Source organism: Cervus canadensis, chromosome 11, assembly GCF_019320065.1.
Source record: "Cervus canadensis isolate Bull #8, Minnesota chromosome 11, ASM1932006v1, whole genome shotgun sequence".
NCBI lineage: Eukaryota > Metazoa > Chordata > Mammalia > Artiodactyla > Cervidae > Cervus > Cervus canadensis.
The window spans coordinates 50,634,867-50,657,798 of NC_057396.1; the positions used below are offsets into that span (position 1 = coordinate 50,634,867).

Consider the following 22,932-nt stretch of genomic DNA (forward strand, 5'->3'; position numbering starts at 1 on the left):
AACTGTCCTTCCACTAGCCTTCTTCAGCTCAACAAATGACGCACTGTCTGCCCAGTTGCTCAAACCAGAGGAGCATTCCTTCCTTCTTTTCTTCACTCCTCCCTGATCCAGTCTAAGGAGGATCAGCAAAAATGCTGTTATCTCTACCCAAGTGTTCTTCCCACTATCTCTGCTGCTACCACCCCAGCCCAAGCCACCACCTGCTCTTACCCTGGCACTACACTAGTCCAGTCTGTCTCCCTGGTTTCATTCATGTCCCATCTGTGTTCATTCTTCACAGTAGCCAACATATCTTTTAAATTTTAGTTGTATCTTAATCACTCCCTAGCTCCAGTGGCTAGAGTAAAACCCAAGCTTTTTCCTGCCCTCGCCTCTCCCCCTGCTCTCACATATGGTCCTTATACCGGCTCCTCACGTCACACACTGTTGAGTATGTGTTCTCCCTCTTCTGTCTCTCCTACCTCCATCCATACCCACACCCTCATATATAGCGGGAACAGCTTTAGAAAAGGCACAGCAGCTTTACTGGCAAAGAATAGACCACTTGGCTAGTGTGCAAATTCATTTAAGAAATAGGATCTAGGTTTTGTGGCACATTGAGCTTGTACAATTAGGGATCCCTTTCGGGAAAACAACACAAAACAGAAAATACAAAATTATGGGGGAAAAATAAATATTTTAAGTGAGAAACAAAATCACAACCAGTTACTGGAACTTTAGAAATTAGATCCCTTTCTTCTGCAGTCTCTTTAGACAATTTACCCAAAATGCTTACATAGACGTGTTTCCTCATTGCAACCTGACTGTCTTTTCCCTCCTAAAACATGACCGTTTCCAGCAACTCTCCATTTCTGAGGTTCAGATAAATTAAATGACTTTCCAAGCATGGCTTCTCCATGAGCCTGTGGCAGTAAGACTGGAGTCTAGGTCTCCTGGCACTGACATGGTAAACCCATTAAGCCCCCAGTTCACACATCTGTATAGTGCCCCTTTATGCCAGCTATGCCAAGCACATTAACACTGAATGAATAGTAGACACCACTTTATGGTGCCGTAATGAGAAACGGACTGCTGAGACAGATGCAAAGCAGTGCAAAATGTCTGCCACATTACGAACCCAGGAAAGACCCTGTGGAAAGGCAGCCTGGAGGTTCCAAACCTAAACAAAGCTGGAACAAACACTTCAGCCTCAGGGGAAACCTGAGAATTTCCGAGAGCAGCCACGAACTGAGGAATTACCTCCCCAGCCTGTGCTCCTTAGGGCAAAGGGTAAAAAAACTCACGCTCCTAAGGGAGCCTCTTACATCTTTTGTAAAAGAAAACACTTCCATCCTCTGTGTGGTGGTTACCATTCACAGACTGGTCCCTGTGGAAGTAGATTGCTGTGTGTTCTTTTGGTGTCGAGAATTTCAAACTGGCTGACGATCAGTACAGTCACTGAATTCCTCCTTATGCTAAGCTTCAGAGTTGTGTGACAGCTTGTTTTGTTTCTTAAAAAAAAGACAGTGTGATTAAAATTACTTTAATGAAATTATTCTTTTTTCTTTCACATGACAGAATTCTTATCTAACGTCAAAGCATCTTACCTGACTAATCATAAAACTATCCCTTTTCCTCATGAACACAGTTACCTGGGGCGAAGTTCCCAGCTTTATGCTGATCCTTTCCAAAAGAAGTCTCCATTTCCTCATCCTCAAATCACTAACCTTGTTGTGACTGCCAAGCAACACAAATTGGAAAAATAGAATTTCAGCTCAGAGGTTGTACTCTTGAATGGTTTGGTTAAAAGCCACCACCATGCCACTTAAACATCCCATTTTTCCTCTCTTTTACTACTAACTAGAAGGTGGTCCAGGATTCCATTCGACGTGCTCATGCACAGCCGATGCTGAATTGTGGTCAGGGAAGCCCGACCGCTTCCCTGACATGCGAGCCACTGTTTGACAGCTGCCACTGAGACGATATGTTTAGCACTGAGAGGAAGATTCTGTGCTGTGCTGCTGTGAACAGACTGTGTGAGGGGGCTCCTGCATCCAGGTCCCGGGGACAGTCCTCAATTACATCTCTCCACTGTCTCTCACCCCAGCTCAACTGACCCCTAGACAGGCCTCCCTCATTTCTGACCTCAGTTCTTTTCTCAGATAAGTTCCCACCACCTAGAATTGCCTGCTTTGCCTCTGCTCTCGCCAAACGTTGATTTCACTTCAAGATCTAGCTCACATCCTACCTCATTCATTCATTTACTTAGCAGGTAGAGATAGCAGGTCCTCCCATGGTACCTTAGGTTCACTCTCCACCAAGTCTTACCCACCAGCTTCTGCGCAGCGATGAGCAGGCACTGAAATTGGAACAAGATGTGATAGACAACAGAAAGTATGAAGTACTGACGGAAGGTGGAGAAGTTATCTGGAACATTCTTAAGGATGTCATTTACTTCCCAGTGTAAAGTGTGGGGTGTAGGTGAGGACTGGATAAGCCTTCACTAAGGAGATGGCATTTAGTGGACCTGGGACATGAGGAGGACTGGGGCATGTGAAGATTGCAGGGCAGGCCAGAGTGGGAAACAGTTGCCCAGTTCTAAGGAGCATATGAAGACTATGGGTTTGAATAGTAGCTCTGCCACTCACTATCTCTGTGACTTCAGGCAAGTTTAAACTCTGCTTAAAAGTATCTGTAAAATGGAGATTATAGTGCCTTCCTGATAAAGTTGATATAAAGATTAAATGCATAAATACTTAGCATACTTCATGGCACATAATAGTAACAAATGGTAAGTATTATTATAACTATATCATGGGTAAATGAAATCATAGTTGTCTCTTAAAAATTAAATCCATCCTTTATTATAGGTATTTTATTTTTCCTTTAAAATCTACAGTCATAAGAAAATATCTACAGTCATCTCCTTACAAATAGGTATAGAACATGGTTCTTGATCACATTTTTTAATAAAGGCTCATGCTGCTTTGTACGTTAGTGATACAAAATATTCACCATCTCCCTTCTACTTTTCCCCAAGTACTTAATACGACCTTTCTCTGAAGCTTTAGAGGAAAGTACCCCACAATTGTAGTTGCCTGCTTACTTTTTTGGTTACTTATTTTCTTAGGTTAACTCTCAGCTATAATTAAAAGTTATATAAAATGAAAAGTTTCTTTTTTGCAGAATTTACCATGTTTTTATTTAAGCTTATAACAACCCTGTGAAGGAGGTAGGGCAAGGATGATGATCACTATCTTACATATCAGAATACTTAGAAATATGAAGTGACTTGCCAAGATCACATGATAATAAGTGATGGAACTGGGGCCAGCAACGCCTTATCTGACTCCTAGTTGCATGTTCTTTTTGTCATGCCAGGCTGCCTCTTATTAGTTAGTGGCCATTCTTTTCCTTGTCTGCCATTCCCCAGCCCTCCTCCTCTCTCTCTCTGCCACTGAATTTCTAACACCTATTATTACCTTCCCCAGGGAAGCCCAAAGTCAAAGTCAAATCCAGAGTACTAGAAAAAAACCACTGCAAAATCAGACAGGAAGACATTCTTTGTTGCTTATTTTTCCCCACTTACCTCAGAGAGATAGGAAACTCATAAGAATCATAAAACTTTGTTAGAATTTAGAACTTTAAGACGAAAAGAAACAAAAATTATGATACGTTTCAACTTCATTGGTTAAGAAACAGGAAAGCTAAGGGAAACACATGAGTTGGCTTAAAACATGTTTGTCCACAGTGTTTGCCTTCCTGAAATTTCATTTTCTTTCTTTCAGAAAAAGACATGATAAAAGCAGGATTTTAGAACCATCCGCCCTGCTTTATACATGAAATGTTTTATTCTAAGTTCAATTTTTACTGACTATAAAGCTTCACAATACAGTGGAAGAAGCACTGGATTTGGGAATCAGAATATGTAGGCTCCAACTTCAGTTCTGTCATTTAATTTTCGTAAATTTTTTGAGTATCAATTTTTTCAGTGGAGTTAATGGCAGCAGCCCTATTTCCCAAGCATCATTATATGGAACAAATGAGATAATGTCTGTCCAAGTGGTTTATAAACTAAAAAGGGCTATACAAAATATTATAAGTATTATTCATACATTTAACAATTCATTAAGGGTCTCCTCTACATACAGCACTATTCAGAAGACGAAAGAAAATTCAAAAGTGTGAGATTTTCCCGGCTTTTGCTTAGTTGACAGTTGTTTAGTTTATAATCTGAATGAGTAGATAAGACAAATTAAATATTTTGAAGAACAAGACTTACAAAAATATTCTCATGCATTGTTCCGTCTCGTTGTCACGTGGGACTCACAGCCTGAGCCCCGGCTTCAGTGGACAGTGTTCTGCAGTGATGGTGCTCAGCCATGAACTGACTTACTTGATGTTTTAGGACCAGGCATGCCATTTTTATTGAGGCTGCCTCAATTTCCGTGACCTTAGTGATGCTGAAATACTGAGGAGATGTATCCTTGGCTACTCTGCAGCTTGTTGGAATACTTCTGATTCCTTCCAGCATTAATGATGTGACTTTGGGAGAAGCAACTAGTGGCTTTACCTAAGGTCGTATCACTTCATTGGTAAAATCTCTAGATGGTGTTTTTGCTGACCTGTTTCTGATCTAGTTCTCTGTTCTTTTTTATAAATAGAATCAAGTTCAACAGTTTTTTAAATGAACAAATGATTAAGAAAGTAAGAAGTTTGACACATTTTAAGAAAATGGACTTTTTCAGTCAACTGAAAATTTTGGAACCCATCTTTCTTTAAAACCAGAAGGTAGTGATATAATAGTTCAGCTTTTAAGCCAAACCATCCACCTGTGAAAATGAGACCCTATCCTGTATTAACATATTTTTAAGTCTTATTTTTTAAAAGCAGATCTGTCTGCTCTCCTTCCCTCCATCATTTGCTCATGCTGAATTCAGAGCTAGTCTCTGGCAGGTGACCCAAGGGACTTAAAAACCATGTCATCTAGCTGACTCTGGTTTTTAAATTTAGATCAAATGACATTGTCTTTGAAGGCTCAAGAGTACTACTTAAGGTAGCCATATCAGAGGGGCGTGCCTTTCAAAGTACTCCTTACTGGCTGGCATCCTTAATATGAAAAGTGAAGGCTGGTCAAAAATAAATGAAAAGGAAAGTTTTATTGGAGTTATTTACTCTTAAGACAGCTATTTCAGACAGAACCTTGACAAGTTATCTCATTGCCTCTAGACAGGAATACACAAGGCATATGGGTATCTGTAGTATTTTAAAAGACCTTGGGGGACCAGGCTTCTTCTGTAACTCATTCCAGAATTTAAACACCCTCACTTCAGGAAATTCTTCCCTATATTTAACTTACAGGCCCCCTTCTGCGGTTAACACCCATTTCCGCTTTTCTCTGTCTCCAGTCAGGATGGAGAACAGCTGGCCAACATCCTTTGTGTGCTAACCCTCCATCAGTGAGAAAGTCATTTGGGTATCCCCAGGCTGCTTTTCTCACCCTCCAGCAGCCAAGTCTTTGAACCAAATTGAGATTTTTTTTTCCCCTGTTTTTATTTGTGCCTTGTTTCTCTCTCATCATTCTTTTTGATTATCAATGAATAAAATTTGGAAAATGTAAAAATACACAGATGAGGGGAAAACAATAGCCGTACAATCCAGGGAGGGAAACCACTGTTAAGTTAGTTTTCTACGTGTTACTTATACAGTCGAGATCATATCATCTATATCCCACTGAAATATAGTCTGAGCTGCATATGTAGAAACTTAAACATTTTCTGGCAGCCACATTGAGAAAAGGTAAAGGAATAGGCAAACTAATGTTAATAGTAGTTTTCCTGTAATTCTAAAATACCAACTTATTGGTGTGTAATCAGTATTTTTAATTATTAATATTTTACACTCCATTTTTATTCTAAACCCTCTAAATCCAGTGTGTGTTGTACTTTGACAGCACATCTCAAGCCCAGCTCGCCGCCGTGCAGGTACTCAGTAACGTGTAGCTGCAGTGTGGAAGCACAGTCCTTGCAGTTGTATGTACTGCTTTTTTGTCTGTCATATCTTAAGCCTATTACCAATGCCATTACCATATTTTTACATCATTTTAATGGCTGCATAATATTTCATCAATTAAACTCACTATAAGTGTATCTTTAGAAAATTTTGTTCTTCATAAGTAGCCATGGAGTGTTCTCTTTTTACTTCTTTTTTTTTTTTCTTTCACATTAACTGAATGTTTCTCAACACATTGCCCAAAAACAACAACAACAAATTATTTCTTTTGGGTACAGTTAATCAAGTCCACTTATTCATAAAACAAATATATTCATTTAGTATCTACTAAGTGCTCTGTACTCCCTTGGACTGGGAAGTGGAGTAGTGGGTTTCAAAAAATAGAAGGCCAGGTCCCTTCCATACACTGTGTACAAGACTTGGCTCCACAGTTGGACTGTGCACATACTGTATTTTATTCTGACTTAAATATTCTTCCCTTCATTTCTTAACTCCCTCTGCACCTTAATATACACACACAGCCTGACTGATTGACTCTACCTTTTCTTTCAAAGGCCAGTCAAAGATAGTCACCTCTGCTGACTCCTCTAGGTGACTACTGGCTCCCTCCTCCATCATACAAAATGTATATTGTGTTCAGAGCACTGTGGTGTTCCAGCGATTGGCTAACTCTGTCTTCTCTACTAGAGTGGAAACTCTAATGATAGAAACTTTATTTTATGAGCCTCTTTATTCCCAGTGCCTAGCAGATCACAAGGGAGTGAATGTGGATTTCAGTACTGTCCACTGAAATATGTGTTGAAATACAAGTGATCATGTTAAGCATCAGTTGGATGGTATAATTACAAGTATTGATCAGGGAGTTCAGAGAGGTCATTTTAAATTGGCATATGGTTGAAGAAGACTTTAACAAATGAGGCAGGATTTGAACTGGGCTTTGGGAAGTGGTTATGCCTACATGAATTGGAGGGGAGATGCCCTATTGCAGGAAGTCTTGTTTTTCAGGAGGAATCCTTTAGCATGTATCAGCAGATAAATATCTTTCTAGATCTAAAACACTCTACTAAGTTTCAAGAAGGCTGACAGGGCTTTGCAGAATTAGATAGTACCTCTGACTGCTTCATGTGATCTTTGAGTTTAAGCTGCGTTTCAACTCTGGAGATGTTAAAGGTCATTTTATATGATGCTTGTTCAGTAATCCTTCTGCTAGGGATAACTGTATATTTAAGAAGTAACATCATTATAGAAATATCAAATGACTGTTATTGCAAACCAGGTACCCTCCCAAAGCATTTTGAATGTATTATTTAGTTAACTCATTTAATCCTCACAACAATTGAGTGAACTAGGGCCCCTTTATCGTCTCTCATGTTACAGATGAAGGTGAAGCACAGAGAGGTTTGAATAATTTAAATGTGACACAGCCATCAAGTGGAGGAGCTAAGATTTGATCCCAGAAGAACAGTTTTAGGGCCTCTCCTTTAACCATTACTCTGTACAGCCTCTCTTCTAGCTGTGTTAAGAATAAAATGTTTTATACAGAGATCATTTAGCATCTGTGGTTCCAGAACAGGAATCCTGTCATTATAACCTTTCTCTAGTTCTCTCCATTCCTTTCTGACTGCTCCTTATCTCACTCGTAGGCTCCTGTTTTTCTGCCTCATCATGAAAACCGGAGCACTCAAGGCTCAGTCCTTGTCCCTCTTTCCTCTGATTTTATTCACCACCCCTGCCCAGTGATCTTATCTACAGCTGTTTTTTACTTATCACCCACACTGAATTGAAGCAAAAGTGTAACTCTTTAGCCCAGATCTCTTTTCTGATATTAGACCTCTATTCAGATTGCCTCCTGGACATTTTCATAGCACATTGTCTGTGCCCATGTTGTGTTTTTTTTTTTCCTGTCTTCCACCAGAACCATCATAAGCCTCATGGTCTCCCAGGGCTGTGCTTTCAGCAAATCGAATCTCCATCCAGTCTTTCACACTGGCCAAGAAGCTGTTTGATTCTCCCTTTCCTCTTTAACTCCAACCTTTGCAACCTCTTCTGATTTCCCCTAATGTGCCTGTGTCTCTGTATCTGCACATTTCCACTCTGGCCCAAGCCTTCATCATCTCTTACCTGTACTACTGCGCGGCCTGTGGTCGGTCCTCCAGCATCCACTCCAGGCCCCCTCCCATCTGTCCTCCAGCTTCAGTCAGAGTGTACCTGTCAAAATGCAGATCAATCGATCAGTGTCTCTCTCTTTCTCTCCCTACCCACTAGACAGACAGGACAGACATACACACTCCTAGCCTAAAACACTTTATGACTTAAAGAGAAAATTCTAAACATGGCCTCTGCATAGTCTGCTCTAGACCACATTTTTCTCTTCAGCTTTATCATCTACCAGGCTGCTGTTCACTTGATGACTTTTTGGGTCCTGAAACATTGTTCTCTTTCTTGATATAGGGTCTTGACATATCCTATTCCTTTTGCCTGGATGCTCTCACCTACCCATCCACCCTTCACCTGGTGAGGAAGTCTAGTCCTTCAGATCTTGGCCTTGGCTGGGTCAGTTCTGTTATAAGCTCTCTCAACCCATGATCGCTCTTGCACAGCATGTGTCAGAGGTGGTCATTTTATGTCTGTAATTTTTACATTAATGTCTGTCCACTCCCACTCTGATATAAGCTCCACAAAAGCAGGAGCCATGGCTTTTTTCAACCATTTTATCCCCGAAGTCTAGTGCACAATGCCTGGTGTATAGTAGACACTCAACATATATTTGAATGAGGGAGTAAATAATGTGTTGCTATGTTCTGTTTATACTGCACCTCTTATAGTAGTACAGAGGGCTCCAAGAGAGAAGCTTCCCAAGACATTATCCCTGGAGTCCCACAGTCTCTAAGCAGCGATTCAGTGACGGCTGTCATTCAAGCATTTCTTCCAAAGGCCTTAAGCATCTTTGGATACGGTGGCAAAGCTATCCATTTTTCTTTTAAAATAACAAACTGAAGTTGTTTCTTCTCATGGTGCGGTTCATGTCAGAGCTTATTAGAAATGAGATGGTGGTTCAGCTTTGCGATGTCTTTCAAAGACTTAATTTCACAGATTCTGTCATTGGTCTCTGGAGTCTAACGCTTCCTTTAGCGCTCTGTCTCTGCAAGTGTACTTTGTATATTCTTGATCAAGCTGGTCAAGGTCTTCCTGTAACTGGGCTGTGACATCGCTATTACTTTGGTTTCCCTGGCAAAAGTAGATTTTTTTTTTTCCTAGTTTTCAGTACAAACACCTTATCACTCTCCCACATTTCAAGTGCTATCTAGATACTCTAAGGGTTTGTCAGGTAACCTTCCTGGCATCTCTGTTTCTACAGACCATGTTACAGTCCTTATAATGTTTGTTGCCTTGCCAGTGATTTCAGTATGTTATTTGTGTGATGATTTCTTAGAAGTGAAAGCTGATGGGTGCAGTGGTTGACCTCTCAGCTCCTGGGACCGTCTGTCTCTCTGGAGGATCACTGTTTATTCCCTGACCCCAAGGAACTCAGCCTTGAGACCAAGCGGGCCTCCAGGTGGGCTCCGGGCTGTGGGCACCCCTTCAGCCTCTGTTCATAACCTGTGCTGGGACCTCTGTTTTCCAAGCTGGACCCTGTTGCCCAGGACCATGGAGCCCCTCACATCACAGAGCCTGGGAAAATGGATTTCTTCAGCTTGCTTGGTTTTATCCTTTGCTGGTGGAACTTTCTGTTTCACAAATTCATCTCTCCATCAGAACTCCGTTTAAGTAAAATCTAAAGGCTCCCCTTGTTCAGTTATTCCTTTTTAAAACTGTTTTTATTTAGTCAGACTCTGGCAGGAAGCCTTCTAAGTTGAGCCCAGGGGAAAAGTGACCATTGGTACAGATTTTAGCCTGTGCTCTGGCCCAAGATTGTTTCTATTTTTATTTTGTTTCTTGTTTTTGTTAACATCCAGGGCAAAGATTAAGCACTTTCACTTATCTGTAATGGTGAGAGGCCTTCAGATTGCTTGCCTGTGGCCAAGAGTTTACATGCTTAAAACTATTAACCTCCAGTGACCTCCTGGGAGATAAGATCTAGCTGTTCAGTTTGGCTTTTCCAAAAGAAGGCTCTGTGCTTCTACTTGATCTGAGATAGAAAAAGAAGAAAGATAAATCCCAGCCTTTGCTGGATTTTGAAAAAGGTTAGTAGCCTAATTTATGGAGGCTTTTTTTTTTAAACTAACTTTATGTCATAATTTCTCAGCTGCCAAAAGACGTAATTCTACCTCAGCTTCGCCTTGGCAACCTGCTTTTGGCACTCAGTGCAGCCCTGTCATTGCTCTGCATTATTTAAGCAGTAATCTTTAAGAAGGTGAGAAACTATTATTGCTTTTTAGCACAGTTGACATGCTATTGGCACAGAGGAGTACCTAGAGCTTCAAACATTTCTAATGGCTGTAAACCAACTCAAACACCTCCATGTAGAGGTCTCACTGCCATGAGGTCATAGCTTGCTACGAGGGGGAGAAAGAAGAAGATCAAATGTTATTTAAAAGTGTGGGGTTTTTTCCTTCTTTTTAAGTATTCTTATTCCACTGAGTTGTAGCTGTAGATTTTGGCCAGGTTCCAGACAATCAAGATTTAGCATTTTGACCAGCTGTGATCTAGTAATGTTCCTCAGAGGAAACATTTTGTAGGAGGGAAAGACACATATTTGAGTCTGTGAATTGTACTCCTTCCTAATACTTTACAGTGTGAGATCTGGTTGTAGACAGATAAAACAAGTGCAAGCAAATCTGAGAGAGAACAGAGAAAAAAACTTCTGAAAGAGCTAAAAATTCACCCCAGCTTCAAGAATGCTCTTGAGGTGGAAAATCTTTACATTCTTTATTTCATTTTTCACTGAGTCTCCACATTTATAACAGTTCATGGTAGAATGTATGTTCATAATTGATACTTAGAATGTATTAGAATTCTTACAACAGCATAACAAGTCTTAGGAAGTAAAAATGCCCCACAAACTTAATGTAGGCAAGAAGAGAAGGAAAAGATTATCAAACCACTTGACCTAAAAACAGTATTCTGATTCTCATTCCTCCCTCTCATAGGAGTGGAGAGTGTTTTGGTGGCAAGTCCTATGGATTGGGAAAGAGAAGAAAATCAGCATTTATTTAGTCGGGCACCCTCTGTTAAAACACAGTTAAGACTTCCCTGGCGGCACGGTGGATAGAAATTCACCTGCCAACGCAGGGGACAAGGGTTCAATCCTTGGTCTGGAAAGATCCCACATGCCGTGGAGCAGCTAAGCCCACGCACAACTACTGAGCCCACGCACTCTAGGGCCGCCGTGCCCTGGAGCCTGTGCTCCACAACACGAGAAGCCCACGCACCGAAACGAAGAGCAGCCCCCACTCCCCGCAACTAGAGAAAGCTCGCACAGAAAGCAGCAAAGACCCAGCGTGGCCAAAAAAAGAAAACCACAATTAGTTTCTTTGTGATTTTGGGCAGGTTACCTAAACTCTATGCCTCAGTTTCTTCATCTGCAAAATGAGGATGATTTTCTTAATACCTCATAGAGATGTGAGGATTAAATGAGACCATGTATAAAGCTGTCAATAGAATACTTCATACCACTTCATAAATATCAGTTGCTATTGTTTTATTATTAATAGTTTATGGAGTACCTACTCATTGTACTAAGAATTTTACTTGTAGATCCCATTTAATCCTAACTGCAACAACTGTTAGATGGATATACCCACTTTACAGGAGACGAAACATAGGTTCAGTGCTTCACCAGGCTCACATATTTCATAATGGCAGAGCTACGTGTGAGGGTCTGGAATATTATATATGGGAGATGGGGAAATGGGAACACATTTTGAACCAATGCTTCCATACCTCTTTTCCTCTCTCTCAGTCCCTTTTCTATAAAAAGAGGCTATAGCTTCAGGCAATAAAACCCACAGAAAAGGAAGAGGGAGCAAGAGTGGTGGGGCAAGGGTCGTGGAGTCCAGTGAGCTGGTTCTGCTGTCTCCCAGTTAGCTTCACGGCAAGATATGTGTATAATGGTTATAGAAGTACTAAACAGAGTCCTCCTCATTTAGCTTGGGGAAGCAGAGAAATTCTCCCTTTTATTAAAATTCCCTTTCCCTGAACCTGTATTCTTATAGAAAAATGACACCTCAGAGGTTTGGGGACAGTAAGAATGTGGCTCACAGATTCTGGGGAGCTCCTGTCGTCCCATAGCATTTGGTAGATCGTGTAAATAGAGGCAGTTGAGCACGTCCACTAGGTTCAAAGCCTTCCCCACCCCAGGTTCTCAGGAACAAGCTGGAATGAAGTTTCATCCTGAGCAGAATAAACCTCCTGATTTAGTCCTTTCTCCTCCACTCTCATGCTTGCCTTGACTCCTTATCTTCATGCAGGCAGCTCTCCCTGATGTGCAGGAGTGGAGATGTGGGTATGTGGGAGGAGTTCTGAGTTTGTTCCTGCTTTGAACAGTATTTTGTATAGAAGAAAACAGTAGAAGGAAGGAGATCTAGGTTCTGGTCTTTCCTCTGCTAACTATTACCCTGTGTTACTATCTAAGATGTTAATGTCTTTGAGTCTCACTTACCTCTTCTGTGGGCCTCAGACAGCAAAGAATCTACCTGCAGTGCAGGAGACCTGGGTTTGATCCCTGGGTTGGGAAGATTCTTGGGGAAGAGAATGGCTACCCACTCCAGTAGTCTTGCCTAGAGAATTCCATGGACAGAGGAGCTGGACTACCGTCCATGGGGTTGCAAAGAGTCAGACATGACTAGGCAACTAAGTTTTTTTTTTAACCTCTTCTGTAAAATGAGGCTAATACTTTTGGAATCCAGAGCCTAGGGAAGCAAATAATAATGACAGAAACCACAATTACAGCTACTAATGTCATCAGTATATATGGCAGGCATTCTGCCACGGGTTTGAAGTGTGTTGTTTAATCTTTACCACAGTCCAATAATCTATTTTAAAAAGAAGAAAACTAGAGCAGAGAGAAGATGACTGCCTATAGTCCTATAACTAATAAGTGGTGAATTCAGCCTTAATTTATAGCTCCAAACAAACAGGATCAATCGTGGTTGCCAATCCAGAAGTTTGAGCATCCTTTCTCATCACCACTACTATCTCCAGATAGCTCTGGACGTAGCTGAAGAGATAACAAAAGTAACTGACTACAATAAAGACAGAATGAAAAAGAAATTAATGACCTTAATTTAGAGACATCAGAGAAGACTTGATCCAAAGAAGCCAAATTTAAACCAGACTGTCCTCCTTGACCTCTAAACTCTGAACCACTTGGCTTCTCCCTCACATGCTGTTGTCAGGGATCCTAAGATATCCTTTTGTGCTTGTAGCAGAAAAGAGTATTATTATTTAACAATCCCTGATATGATTCAGTTATTCAGTCTATGTCCTGTTTCACTAAACCATGGCCTAGAAAGTTTGTAATTACAGTATCTTTGGGTTGTTGTTTTTGAATACATTCCTTTTAATTATAGTGTTAAACCCCAAATGTCATGTTTCCAGTTTGGACCTAAGCCAAGCTGAAGGAGACATCCATTCAAAGCAAACAGGTGATAAGGAGACTGTGCAGTGAACTTCCAGGACTCTGTCCAATTGCTAGTCCTCAAATCTAGAGCCTTAGAACAAGGGACCTGTGGCTGGAGTGGTGGATAAAGAAATGCCACATTTTCTGCTGCACCTGCTCCTCCCCAGAACACTCAGATTTACTTTAGTTGTTTCCAGGAGTAGAAATTATAAGTTATTCATCACAATTTAAATAATGTAATAATTTTGTTTGATAAGTAAATTGTCAATTGCCTTTAAAAATTGGTCTTAATAATTAGTAAATCTTAAGGATTTCAACTTCTTCTTCCATCTTGATAAAATATGTATGAAGCCAGACTCTAATCAGACCAAAAGAATCTTGAAAGCTTTTGGGCATCTGCCTTTTTAATTGCTGCCTTTCTCTTTTTAGGCAATAGTAGAGGTAAAATGTTCCTTTTTTTATGGTAAGAATTTAGTTAATACCAAAACGTGTAATGAAGATTCCTTCTAGAAACCTTCTATTAAATATGAAAATTTAAAAATTATTTTATTAAAAACCTATGCATTGTGTTTTTATACAGCAATACAACAGTTTAATATAAAATTTTAGAAATATCTTAAATCCACAAACATAAGGAAATGGTTAAGTAACTTCTGATATTTCATTTAATGGAGTAGCCACTTAGAATTGTTTACCAAGAGGTTTTAATAACTTCCAACAACAGGATACAGAACTGTGTGTGTGTATATATATATATTTATATATATATATATATACTGAAAACACAACTTTCATTTTTTGTTTGATTGGTTTTGTATCTTTTTAAAATTAAACACATATATAAAAATCAAAGTCTACAAGGAAAATATCCAAATAGTGGTTATTTGATGGCCAATAGGCTTTTGACTGATTTTTAGTTTTTAATGTGGTTTATATTTTTAGTTGTCCAGGGAGAATAAATTATTATAATAATTTAAAATTCATGTGTGTTTGTATATATTTTAATACATTCAATGCTTGAGCTATTTAAAGCTCAGCTATCTTAAAAATTTGGAACATTGCTAAGGTCCTGGAACTAATAAAAAAATTAATTCTGAGCAGCCAAAATTAATCTTACAAAACTCATATAATTATGCATATTGTACCCAGGATATCTGCTGGTCCATCTCTCAAATCCTGTTTATTCTTGCTTTGCACACAATTCTCAAGACAGCTACTTTATAAGAACACAACAAATAAGACACAAACATCAAAAAGAGAAGCCCTTGCAGGCAAGAACACTGACTTGGCCGCACGTAACAGCCTGACAGTGAGAGAGGACATACAAAAGCCTGAGTGCAGACTTCAGACTCAGAAACGCAACCCTGAAAGGCCTGTAGTCGCTCTACTATGTCATAGTCAGTAAGACGTCTTCATGCTGATGGCCCACAGTTATCAAGAAAATACCTTGTTAAACTGATAAATGAGTAGATTCATGTATATGTATAACTGAATCACTTTACACCTGAAACATCACAACATTGTTAATCAACTATATTCCAAGATAACAAGTTTTAAAAAGTTTTTTAAATTAAAAAATATATATCTTTTTTTGTTCAACTTACTCTTTTTAAGATCATAAGAAAGACTAGTAAAAAATTTTTGAAAGGTTTCATGGCACATAGCTGCAAATGGGGGGAAAAAGACAGTGTGTGATTGTTAGGGTAAACATTAGACCTGTAGACTTCCTTATTTGTCTAATACCTCATCTTCTTACCATTCTTAAGAGGGAATGTTTTATTGTTACTTGGGTTTTCTAAATTGTATTTGATACTGTCTTTACCTCAGTTCTCATAAAAATTCAGAGAAACTGGAAAAGATCCCAGAATCAGGATGTCAGCAAATGCCAAAGTCTCCACCTAGCAAAGCCTTTGAATCCATGCATCAAAATAGGAGTAACATCAATAAGGACCTACTGTACAGCACAGGAAACTCTACTCAATATTCTGTAATAACCTATATAGGAAAAGAATCTGAAAAAGAATGGATATATGTGTATGTACAACTGAACCACTTTGCTGTAACCTGAAACTAACACAACATTGTCAGCTATATTTAAAAAAAAAAAAAAAAGTAACACCCCAGAGCTTAGCTATAGGTTGGGTGGGTTAAATGGGAAGGCCTGTGTATAATGGCATTTAGCTTGATATCTGGCATATCAGACATTGGTTCTTAGCAAATGTTAGTCGAATGTAAATATGATTTTTCCACATGGGATGCAAATGACTGTGTGGGCTCTAGAGTCAGATGTGGGTTCTGCAACCTTGAAGAAATCTTCCTAACCTCCTACCTGCCTACCTTTTTCACAGGGCAGGGGTGAGAATTAAGCATTTTGGATGCTCAAGAAAATGGTAGTTCCCTGCTCACTGTAACTGGGGGCAGTTTGGGGGAAGGATGGGGGGTTTCATACTTTTATTACTTTTTTGTCATGCAAAGTTGAGGAGAGCTTTCGAGGAGTCTCAAAGACAACTACAAAAACCCCATTGTTCTTGTGTCATAGCACTGCTTGTTACACTGTTCCTCATGCCCTTTTATCGGCCCACCTGGAGCCCAGCTGAGAGAAGCAGAGCAGGGTCCCCCAGGGAGGGAGGGTGGATGGTGGCAGGGAGGGTGTCAAGTCATTCAGCCTCCATAGCCTTAAGTAGTTTAAGCACCTGGCCTGGGGTCGCATACCAGTAATGTAACCTTCAGTGTTCTGGGCAGGCTCACCTAGTGCTTCTCTGCCTTCCTGGGTGGGGTGACAACTGAAAGCGTGGCCCATCTGCCCAGAATAGACTTGTCTTTGGGTGGTGCTGATGCTGTTTTGGTTTGATTACCTAGGCCCCCTGCAAAATCATGTAGAGAAGGGATACTGTCAGCAAGTAGCAGAGTGAAAACAACAAGGCTGGCAAAAATGTGCAACTTTATCCCATTACTGTGAGTTTTGACAACATAGTAACTGAAAACCTAGATTAAGGCCAACAGGTTTCGCTCTGCTTTGTTTTTCTTGAGAACTAAAAACAGTAATTTACTAGTCTACTTGCCTGGTTCTATATGTGCCCCAGTGAGCACCCCTGATTATGAAATCACTCCTGGCACCAACACTTACAGCCAAGCAAGGGAGTCTGGTGGGTGCATAGATTAGAAGAAACCTTGTGGTTGCCTTTTCTCAAGAAGAATAACCTTTGCTTAGACCACAGGGATAAGCCAGCATCAGAAAAAAATCTGAGAGGAGAGGGAGCAGGGAGCTGGCTGAAGGGTTTGTGGCCATGGATACAGGTAGAAAGAATCCTAGATCCTTTCTTCTTTTGCAGGGCACTTTTCATGTCTGTAATTTGAAAATATAATAGAGTACGTACAGTATATATATGTGGGTGTCTTTCTCCTCTATGTGTCTTTCTCCTATAAGATTGGAAGCGCCTCAGAGGGAGGGCCTGCTCTGTGTTACATCTGTTTCCTGTCCCCACGGCCTGGCCTGGCACATGTAGTAGCTATTCTTTGAATGAGTATAGTTTCAAGTCAAACCTCCGCTCCTGCCTAGTAGCTCCCTTTTTTGTGAGCCATTTCTCTGTGTGATTTCTCATCTGAAGAACACACGTCACATGGACCTTGTGTTCATACCTCCCTGTGTCTCTGGACCCGGTTTGTTCATACAGCTATATTGAAGCTTATAGCTTCAGCCAAGCATGATGTCTGGAACTGTGATCAGTACTCCAGGGGTGGCTTCACCAGTCCAGGATATAAAATGACCATCATTTCCAGAGTCTGGATACTCTATTTCCATTAACTAATTATTATTTATTATTTCAGATTTAGAGTAATAATGTATACCCTGCTTTGACAGGGTTTTTGTGAAGACCAAGTGAAATGATGTATATGAAATTACTTCAGAAACTATAATGCTTTGTATAGCCAAACAGTGATTATTATTGCTGGCCCAAATGTATCTTCCTGAGAAAACTTAAGTTTGAAGGAAGATGAAGACCAAGTATTAACAAAACATGTGCGACTACCATTATACAGGAGAGGTCACTTCCCAAGTTAATTTTTCATGAAACACACACACATCTCCTTGGTCCTCTCTCTGCCAGCTGTCTCACACAAGGTGATTAACATTTGGGTATTGCAAAAGCTATTGACCATTGAGTTATGAGTCATGGCTTTTAGTCCAGCCTTGCCCCTGCCTCGCTGAGGTTATCATGGACAAGTCTTTGAAGTTCTCTGCCAAATGACAGTATCTATTTTATGAAAGTAAAATAAGACTTGGAATATTAGAAACAAGAATATTGGTAGCTCTACAGACATATGAATATGATCACATCCACATATATTTTTCTTTCCAGATCCAATCCCTCCAGTTGCCTTGGCTCCTCCCCATATGACATGGCCTCTGCCCTCCGCCCTGTCCTGGGCACTCCCCTCTGCATATATTTTAGTATGTCTTGTAGCCTTCTTAAAGGAAGTTCCCAATGCTGAACTCATAATACTTTGTTGTATCTTGCATTTGGACACTACAGTTACTACTAAGATTTAAGTATTATCAGTTTGTATTTTCTCAAACTTGAACATATTATTTCCTATCTCTTGATCCAGAAGGTTTAAGCTAAGTTCTGAAGTTGAAAGTAACTTCTCATTTTTCTTTGTCTTCTAGTGACAGACATCACACCTCCAGTGCAATCCCTGTTCCAAAGAGACAAAGCTCCATATTTGGGGGTGCAGATGTAGGCTTCTCTGGGGGGATTCCTTCACCAGACAAAGGATACCGGAAACGGGCCAGCTCAGAGAATGAGAGACTCCAGTACAAGACCCCTCCCCCCAGTTACAACTCTGCACTAGTCCAGCCTGTGACCCCTGTGCCCTCCACGGGAGAATCTGACAGAAAGACCGCGTCTCTATCTTCCTCCTTGGACACCTCCTTGGACCTCTCCAAAGAAAACAAGAAAAAAGGGGTAGATCTGGGCAACAGCTTAAATGGAGGCCACGTGAGTGTGAACACTAGCCAGGAGCAGGGACAAGCCCTCTCGGGGCCTCCGGCCACAGTCAACGGCACCCTTCTGCCCAGTGAGCAGGCCAGCTCCTCCGGCTCCCAGCTCCCCGGGGGCTTCCACCCAGTCTCGGAAGCCGAGCTCTGCTGCACCGTGGAGCAAGCAGAAGAGATCATCGGAATGGAAGCCACAGGCTTCACCTCGGGCGATCAGCTGGAAGCATTTAACTGCATCCCTGTGGACAGTGCCGTGGCAGTGGAGTGTGATGAACAAGTTCTGGGAGAATTTGAAGAGTTCTCCCGAAGGATCTATGCACTGAACGAAAACGTATCCAGTTTCCGCAGGCCACGCAGGAGTTCTGATAAGTGAAGCGAGCGGACAGATGGTAGGACCAGGATGGAGTCACTGCTTGAAATGAGGATAAAGCTGCACTGGTTACCCTTTGTAGTAATTATGACACAAAATGAATATTAATGGAGGATATTCCTCAGAAAAATAGACTTTGTGAATCAAGGAGGGACTCAGGATCATTGTGTATCAATGGGCCAGACAAAGTTAGATTTTGCTTGCAAGATTTTGCTTTTCAGGCCTGACAATTGTTTTAAGGCAAAAGTCACTCTCTAGCTTGAGTCACCTTATAGGCATTTGTCTGCTTTTTTATTTACACTTATATGTTATCCTCAGAGGGAAGATGATAATATATAAATAATATAATGAACTCGCCTTTAGATTCTCATAGCATTTGCCCTCACCATAGTTTATGAAACTTTTGGGAAAATTGAATATTCAGTAAAAGGTCTCCACCACTGACTGAAGGATCTTTGGCCATCCATCAGGTTGATGAGTAAGAAGCACAATGGTCTCGTATACAAAGGCCCATTGGCCTCTGCCCCCAGACTCCACAGTCAGCCCAGCTGTTATGCCATTGGCACAGTAGATGTCTTGTGTATCCTGACCACAGAGGACATCACATTTGCTAGTTCTTTAATGCAGTTGCCGTGACCTCCCACCTCTTTCAGTCAGCCATACCCTTGATGCAGCCCTCAGATTATCTGAAAAACCTCACCTCTGGAGGATCCCTCTGGGGACCCTCAAGGACCCTCCCCCACAAGGTTATTATAGTCAGACAACATTAAGTTCCCTCTGGGGGCCAAAGTTTTTATGTGGGCAGATGCTGTTGTCAAAAACTGGCTGTGCTTTCTGGCAATGCACTCACCGTATAGAAATCCCTATATGTAAATCCCATGTTAATTTATTAAATTTCAGTTAGAAAGGAGGCATTGTGTATGATGAAATATACGTAGGGAGTCAGGCTGTCCAGTGTGCAAACTGCAAGGCAGTTGATGTAGTTGGATTCAGAGACTAGATGAGGCATAGAATACTATTGGTATGTGTGCAATTGCATAAATATTAAATTATGTTTTTGAAGTCCATTTTCATTCCTGGAGCTCAGATTTCATTTGCTATTGTTGTATACTTTATATACCCAAGGACATTGCCTCAGGGTTGCAAGCTCTTTTAGGAGATTTTATGCTTATATCCATGTATTATATAGAAGAATAAAAATTGAGTTTATTTCACTCAACCTGATTTTTTCCCAACTTTGAAATTCCTCTTGAACCTACATCTCCATATGTTACATCATGACAGGACTAGCCTGAACAAAACCTGTGGCTGTATCTAAGCTAATGTTGACTTCATTTGAGTTTACATATTGTATATAGCAACACACATCACAGGTGTACTCTGCAATAGCTCATTCGTCCTACATAACAATTTAACTCATAGGTTTCATAATCATTGTCATACTTCGTCCAAGCATTCCTGGGCTCAGTTTTAATATATAGCTACATTGTTAAATGGAATAGTTCATGTTGTTATTTTTTCATGTAAAGAACTCACAGAATCATTGCATGACAGACAGACCCAACTTGCAAGCAATTAAAAGCTTTAACTTGATCTGAAGAAATCCATCTTATTTCTCATAAATAGGTGGAACTACTCCAAACCTGGAGCAGAAGCCATCTGTAGAGTCATGGCTTCTTTGACAGTGTACTGTCATTCATTTTAGAGTCAGTAAGGGTGGAGCTAGACATGGTCTTAGATGTACATCCGACTGGGCTGTGGGTCCTCCAGTGAAGCAACATCTACCTCCCAAGCCCAGAAGAAAGGCTTTGAAGGACTCTGTTAGTACTGAACAGTGGAAGGTGAATCACATGTGATTTTTGGTTCCTCAGATATGGGAGAGACCTTTAAATAAACTCCATGCCAAACTCAAAGACAAAGTACATTCGATTTAGGCCCTGAAGCCTGGCTCCTGGCACCACCAAGCGGAGTGACCACATATAGGAGCACCCATGTTTTACAGTGTTCATCTCAGGTTCCACAAAACCAAGTAGAGCCTGGCGCTCTGGGATTTTGTCAGTCAGTCTCCCATTTATGGACTCCCGGATTCTGGGGTTCACAGCCTTTCACCCCCACAGCATGGAACCCCACCATTGAATGTGATCAGGTAGCACAGAACTGATGGATGGTTACCTGCACATTTTCCTGATCTACACTGTGTCCAATGATGTTATGCCTCAAAACACCACTTGTAGGTTTGGGTTTGTTTAGATTTTGGGTTTTCATTGAGTTTGTTTGATGTCTGCAGCTTTTGCCATACTTGGATATATGTAAATCCTACAGCATTACATTCTCCAGGAATAAATCTCTGACATTTCCCAAAGCTGCAGAATTCATTTTGCCTCTGTTTAAAGTGGCCAAGGCCAAAATATGGGATGAAGTTATTATCTCCTACTAATCTTTGTAATTATTCTTGTAAACCACTAAAAAAACAAAATTGCTTTGAGAATATAAGTTGAAATGAAAACTCAGTCCTGTCGATTTCTGAACTGCTAAGGGCCCTTTCAGTTTTCGTGTAGCCGAAACACTCTCTAACAGCCAGCAAATGTTATCAGATGAATATTTGCTTGTGTTTTCTCTCTCTACTTCCCCGTTACCCACTTTAAAAATTCCAGAGATTTTTTCCCCCCAGAATATTAGTTTTGGAAGATTGTATCCAACTATATTTTTTTAGCAGTTCTAATGGTGCCCATTTATCCTGACCTAACTGGTTATTTAAATAATTTTTTAAACCACCACCAATAATAAATGGCATGTGAAACTGATCTGTTGGTAATTGGAAGAAAAGTCAGCATCTGTATTTATAAAATAAAATTGATTAGTATTTATTTTGAGAGTAAAAGTGTATGTTATTTCCCTGTGATGTTTGAGTCCTGTCTTCTTCATTGTTTTGAATTTCATACTAAAGCGGAGTTAACTATGAAAACCTCATTATTAAACAGTCTGCCAGCCATTCCACATTTACTGAACTAGCCCCCCTTCCACTTTGAAAGGGACTGGACTAAACAAGTTTATATGAAAATTAATCAACCTTGACCCCTGCCACAGTCCCCAGTTGGGAGTGGGGGAAGGAAGGGTGGCATAGGTAAATTAACAATTAAGTACAATTCAGTGTGATAAATTCTATGATGGAGAGATGTGTAGCCATGCTACAGAATTCAGAGGAAGTTATTCTGACTCAAGGATTAAGAAAGGGTCATGAAGTTAATACAGATGAAAGATGTATGAGACTTCACATTACAGATGGAGGGAACAGCATGGGCAAAGGCCCAGAGGCAGGGCAGGGCCGCATGCATATTTGCAAAACTGCAAGGAGTTTGCTGTGCTTGGGCCCTGAATGGATGTGAGGAAAGGTAAGGGGAGAAATTGAATTGTGGGCCCATGGGGGAAGGACTTAGGATAAAAAGTGAAGAGATTTGGATGCATGCTATGGACGACTGACCAGTAACCTTTCCAGTCTTTAAAATAGAAGAGTAACTTGTTTAGATGTGAATTATAACTAGCAGCCAAGTTGAAGCTGGACTCAAGTGATACTCTTCTTAATCTTCTATACCATTTAGTTTCAGGGGAAAAAAAAAAAAAGCCTCTGAAAAAAAAGGTCCATCCTTGTGTTCCTAATGGTTTCGGGGTAAGGAATGAATAATGAACTGGATTTTTACCATGTGGTACAAAGGGCAGCCAGCATCTATTCTTTAGAAGCTAGATTCTGAATGCCCCAACTCAGCCACTTAGACGTTAAGACTCCGGTCAAGTCACTGAACTAAGGACTCCTCAGTTCTTGATCTGTAAAGAATTGAAGAGAACTCTGCCAGTATGTTTGTATAGGACCTACACCATCAATGTTGGTTCCTTTTTGTCCTGTGGGAGACCGTCGCCTAGTGACAGAAAGGATACCTGAAACCTGTTGTCACCATTTCTTGTCCTAGCACTTGAGCCCAGCCACTTCTCTGAATCTGGCTCTTAATCTGTCAT

General features: G+C 40.6%; 1 protein-coding gene across 4 annotated transcripts in view; it reads left to right on the forward strand.

Annotated features, from left to right (window-relative positions):
* The window catches only part of UVRAG (UV radiation resistance associated), a 314,400-nt gene extending 292,612 nt beyond the window's left edge, over positions 1 to 21,788 (forward strand). For all 4 annotated transcript variants that reach the window (XM_043482966.1, XM_043482964.1, XM_043482965.1 and 1 more), the window contains one exon: positions 18,222 to 21,788. In XM_043482966.1, the coding sequence (XP_043338901.1) occupies positions 18,222 to 18,924 (703 nt within the window). In that variant the 3' untranslated portion in view covers positions 18,925 to 21,788. The remainder of the gene's footprint in view (positions 1 to 18,221) is intronic.
* The last annotated feature ends 1,144 nt before the right edge of the window (positions 21,789 to 22,932 follow it).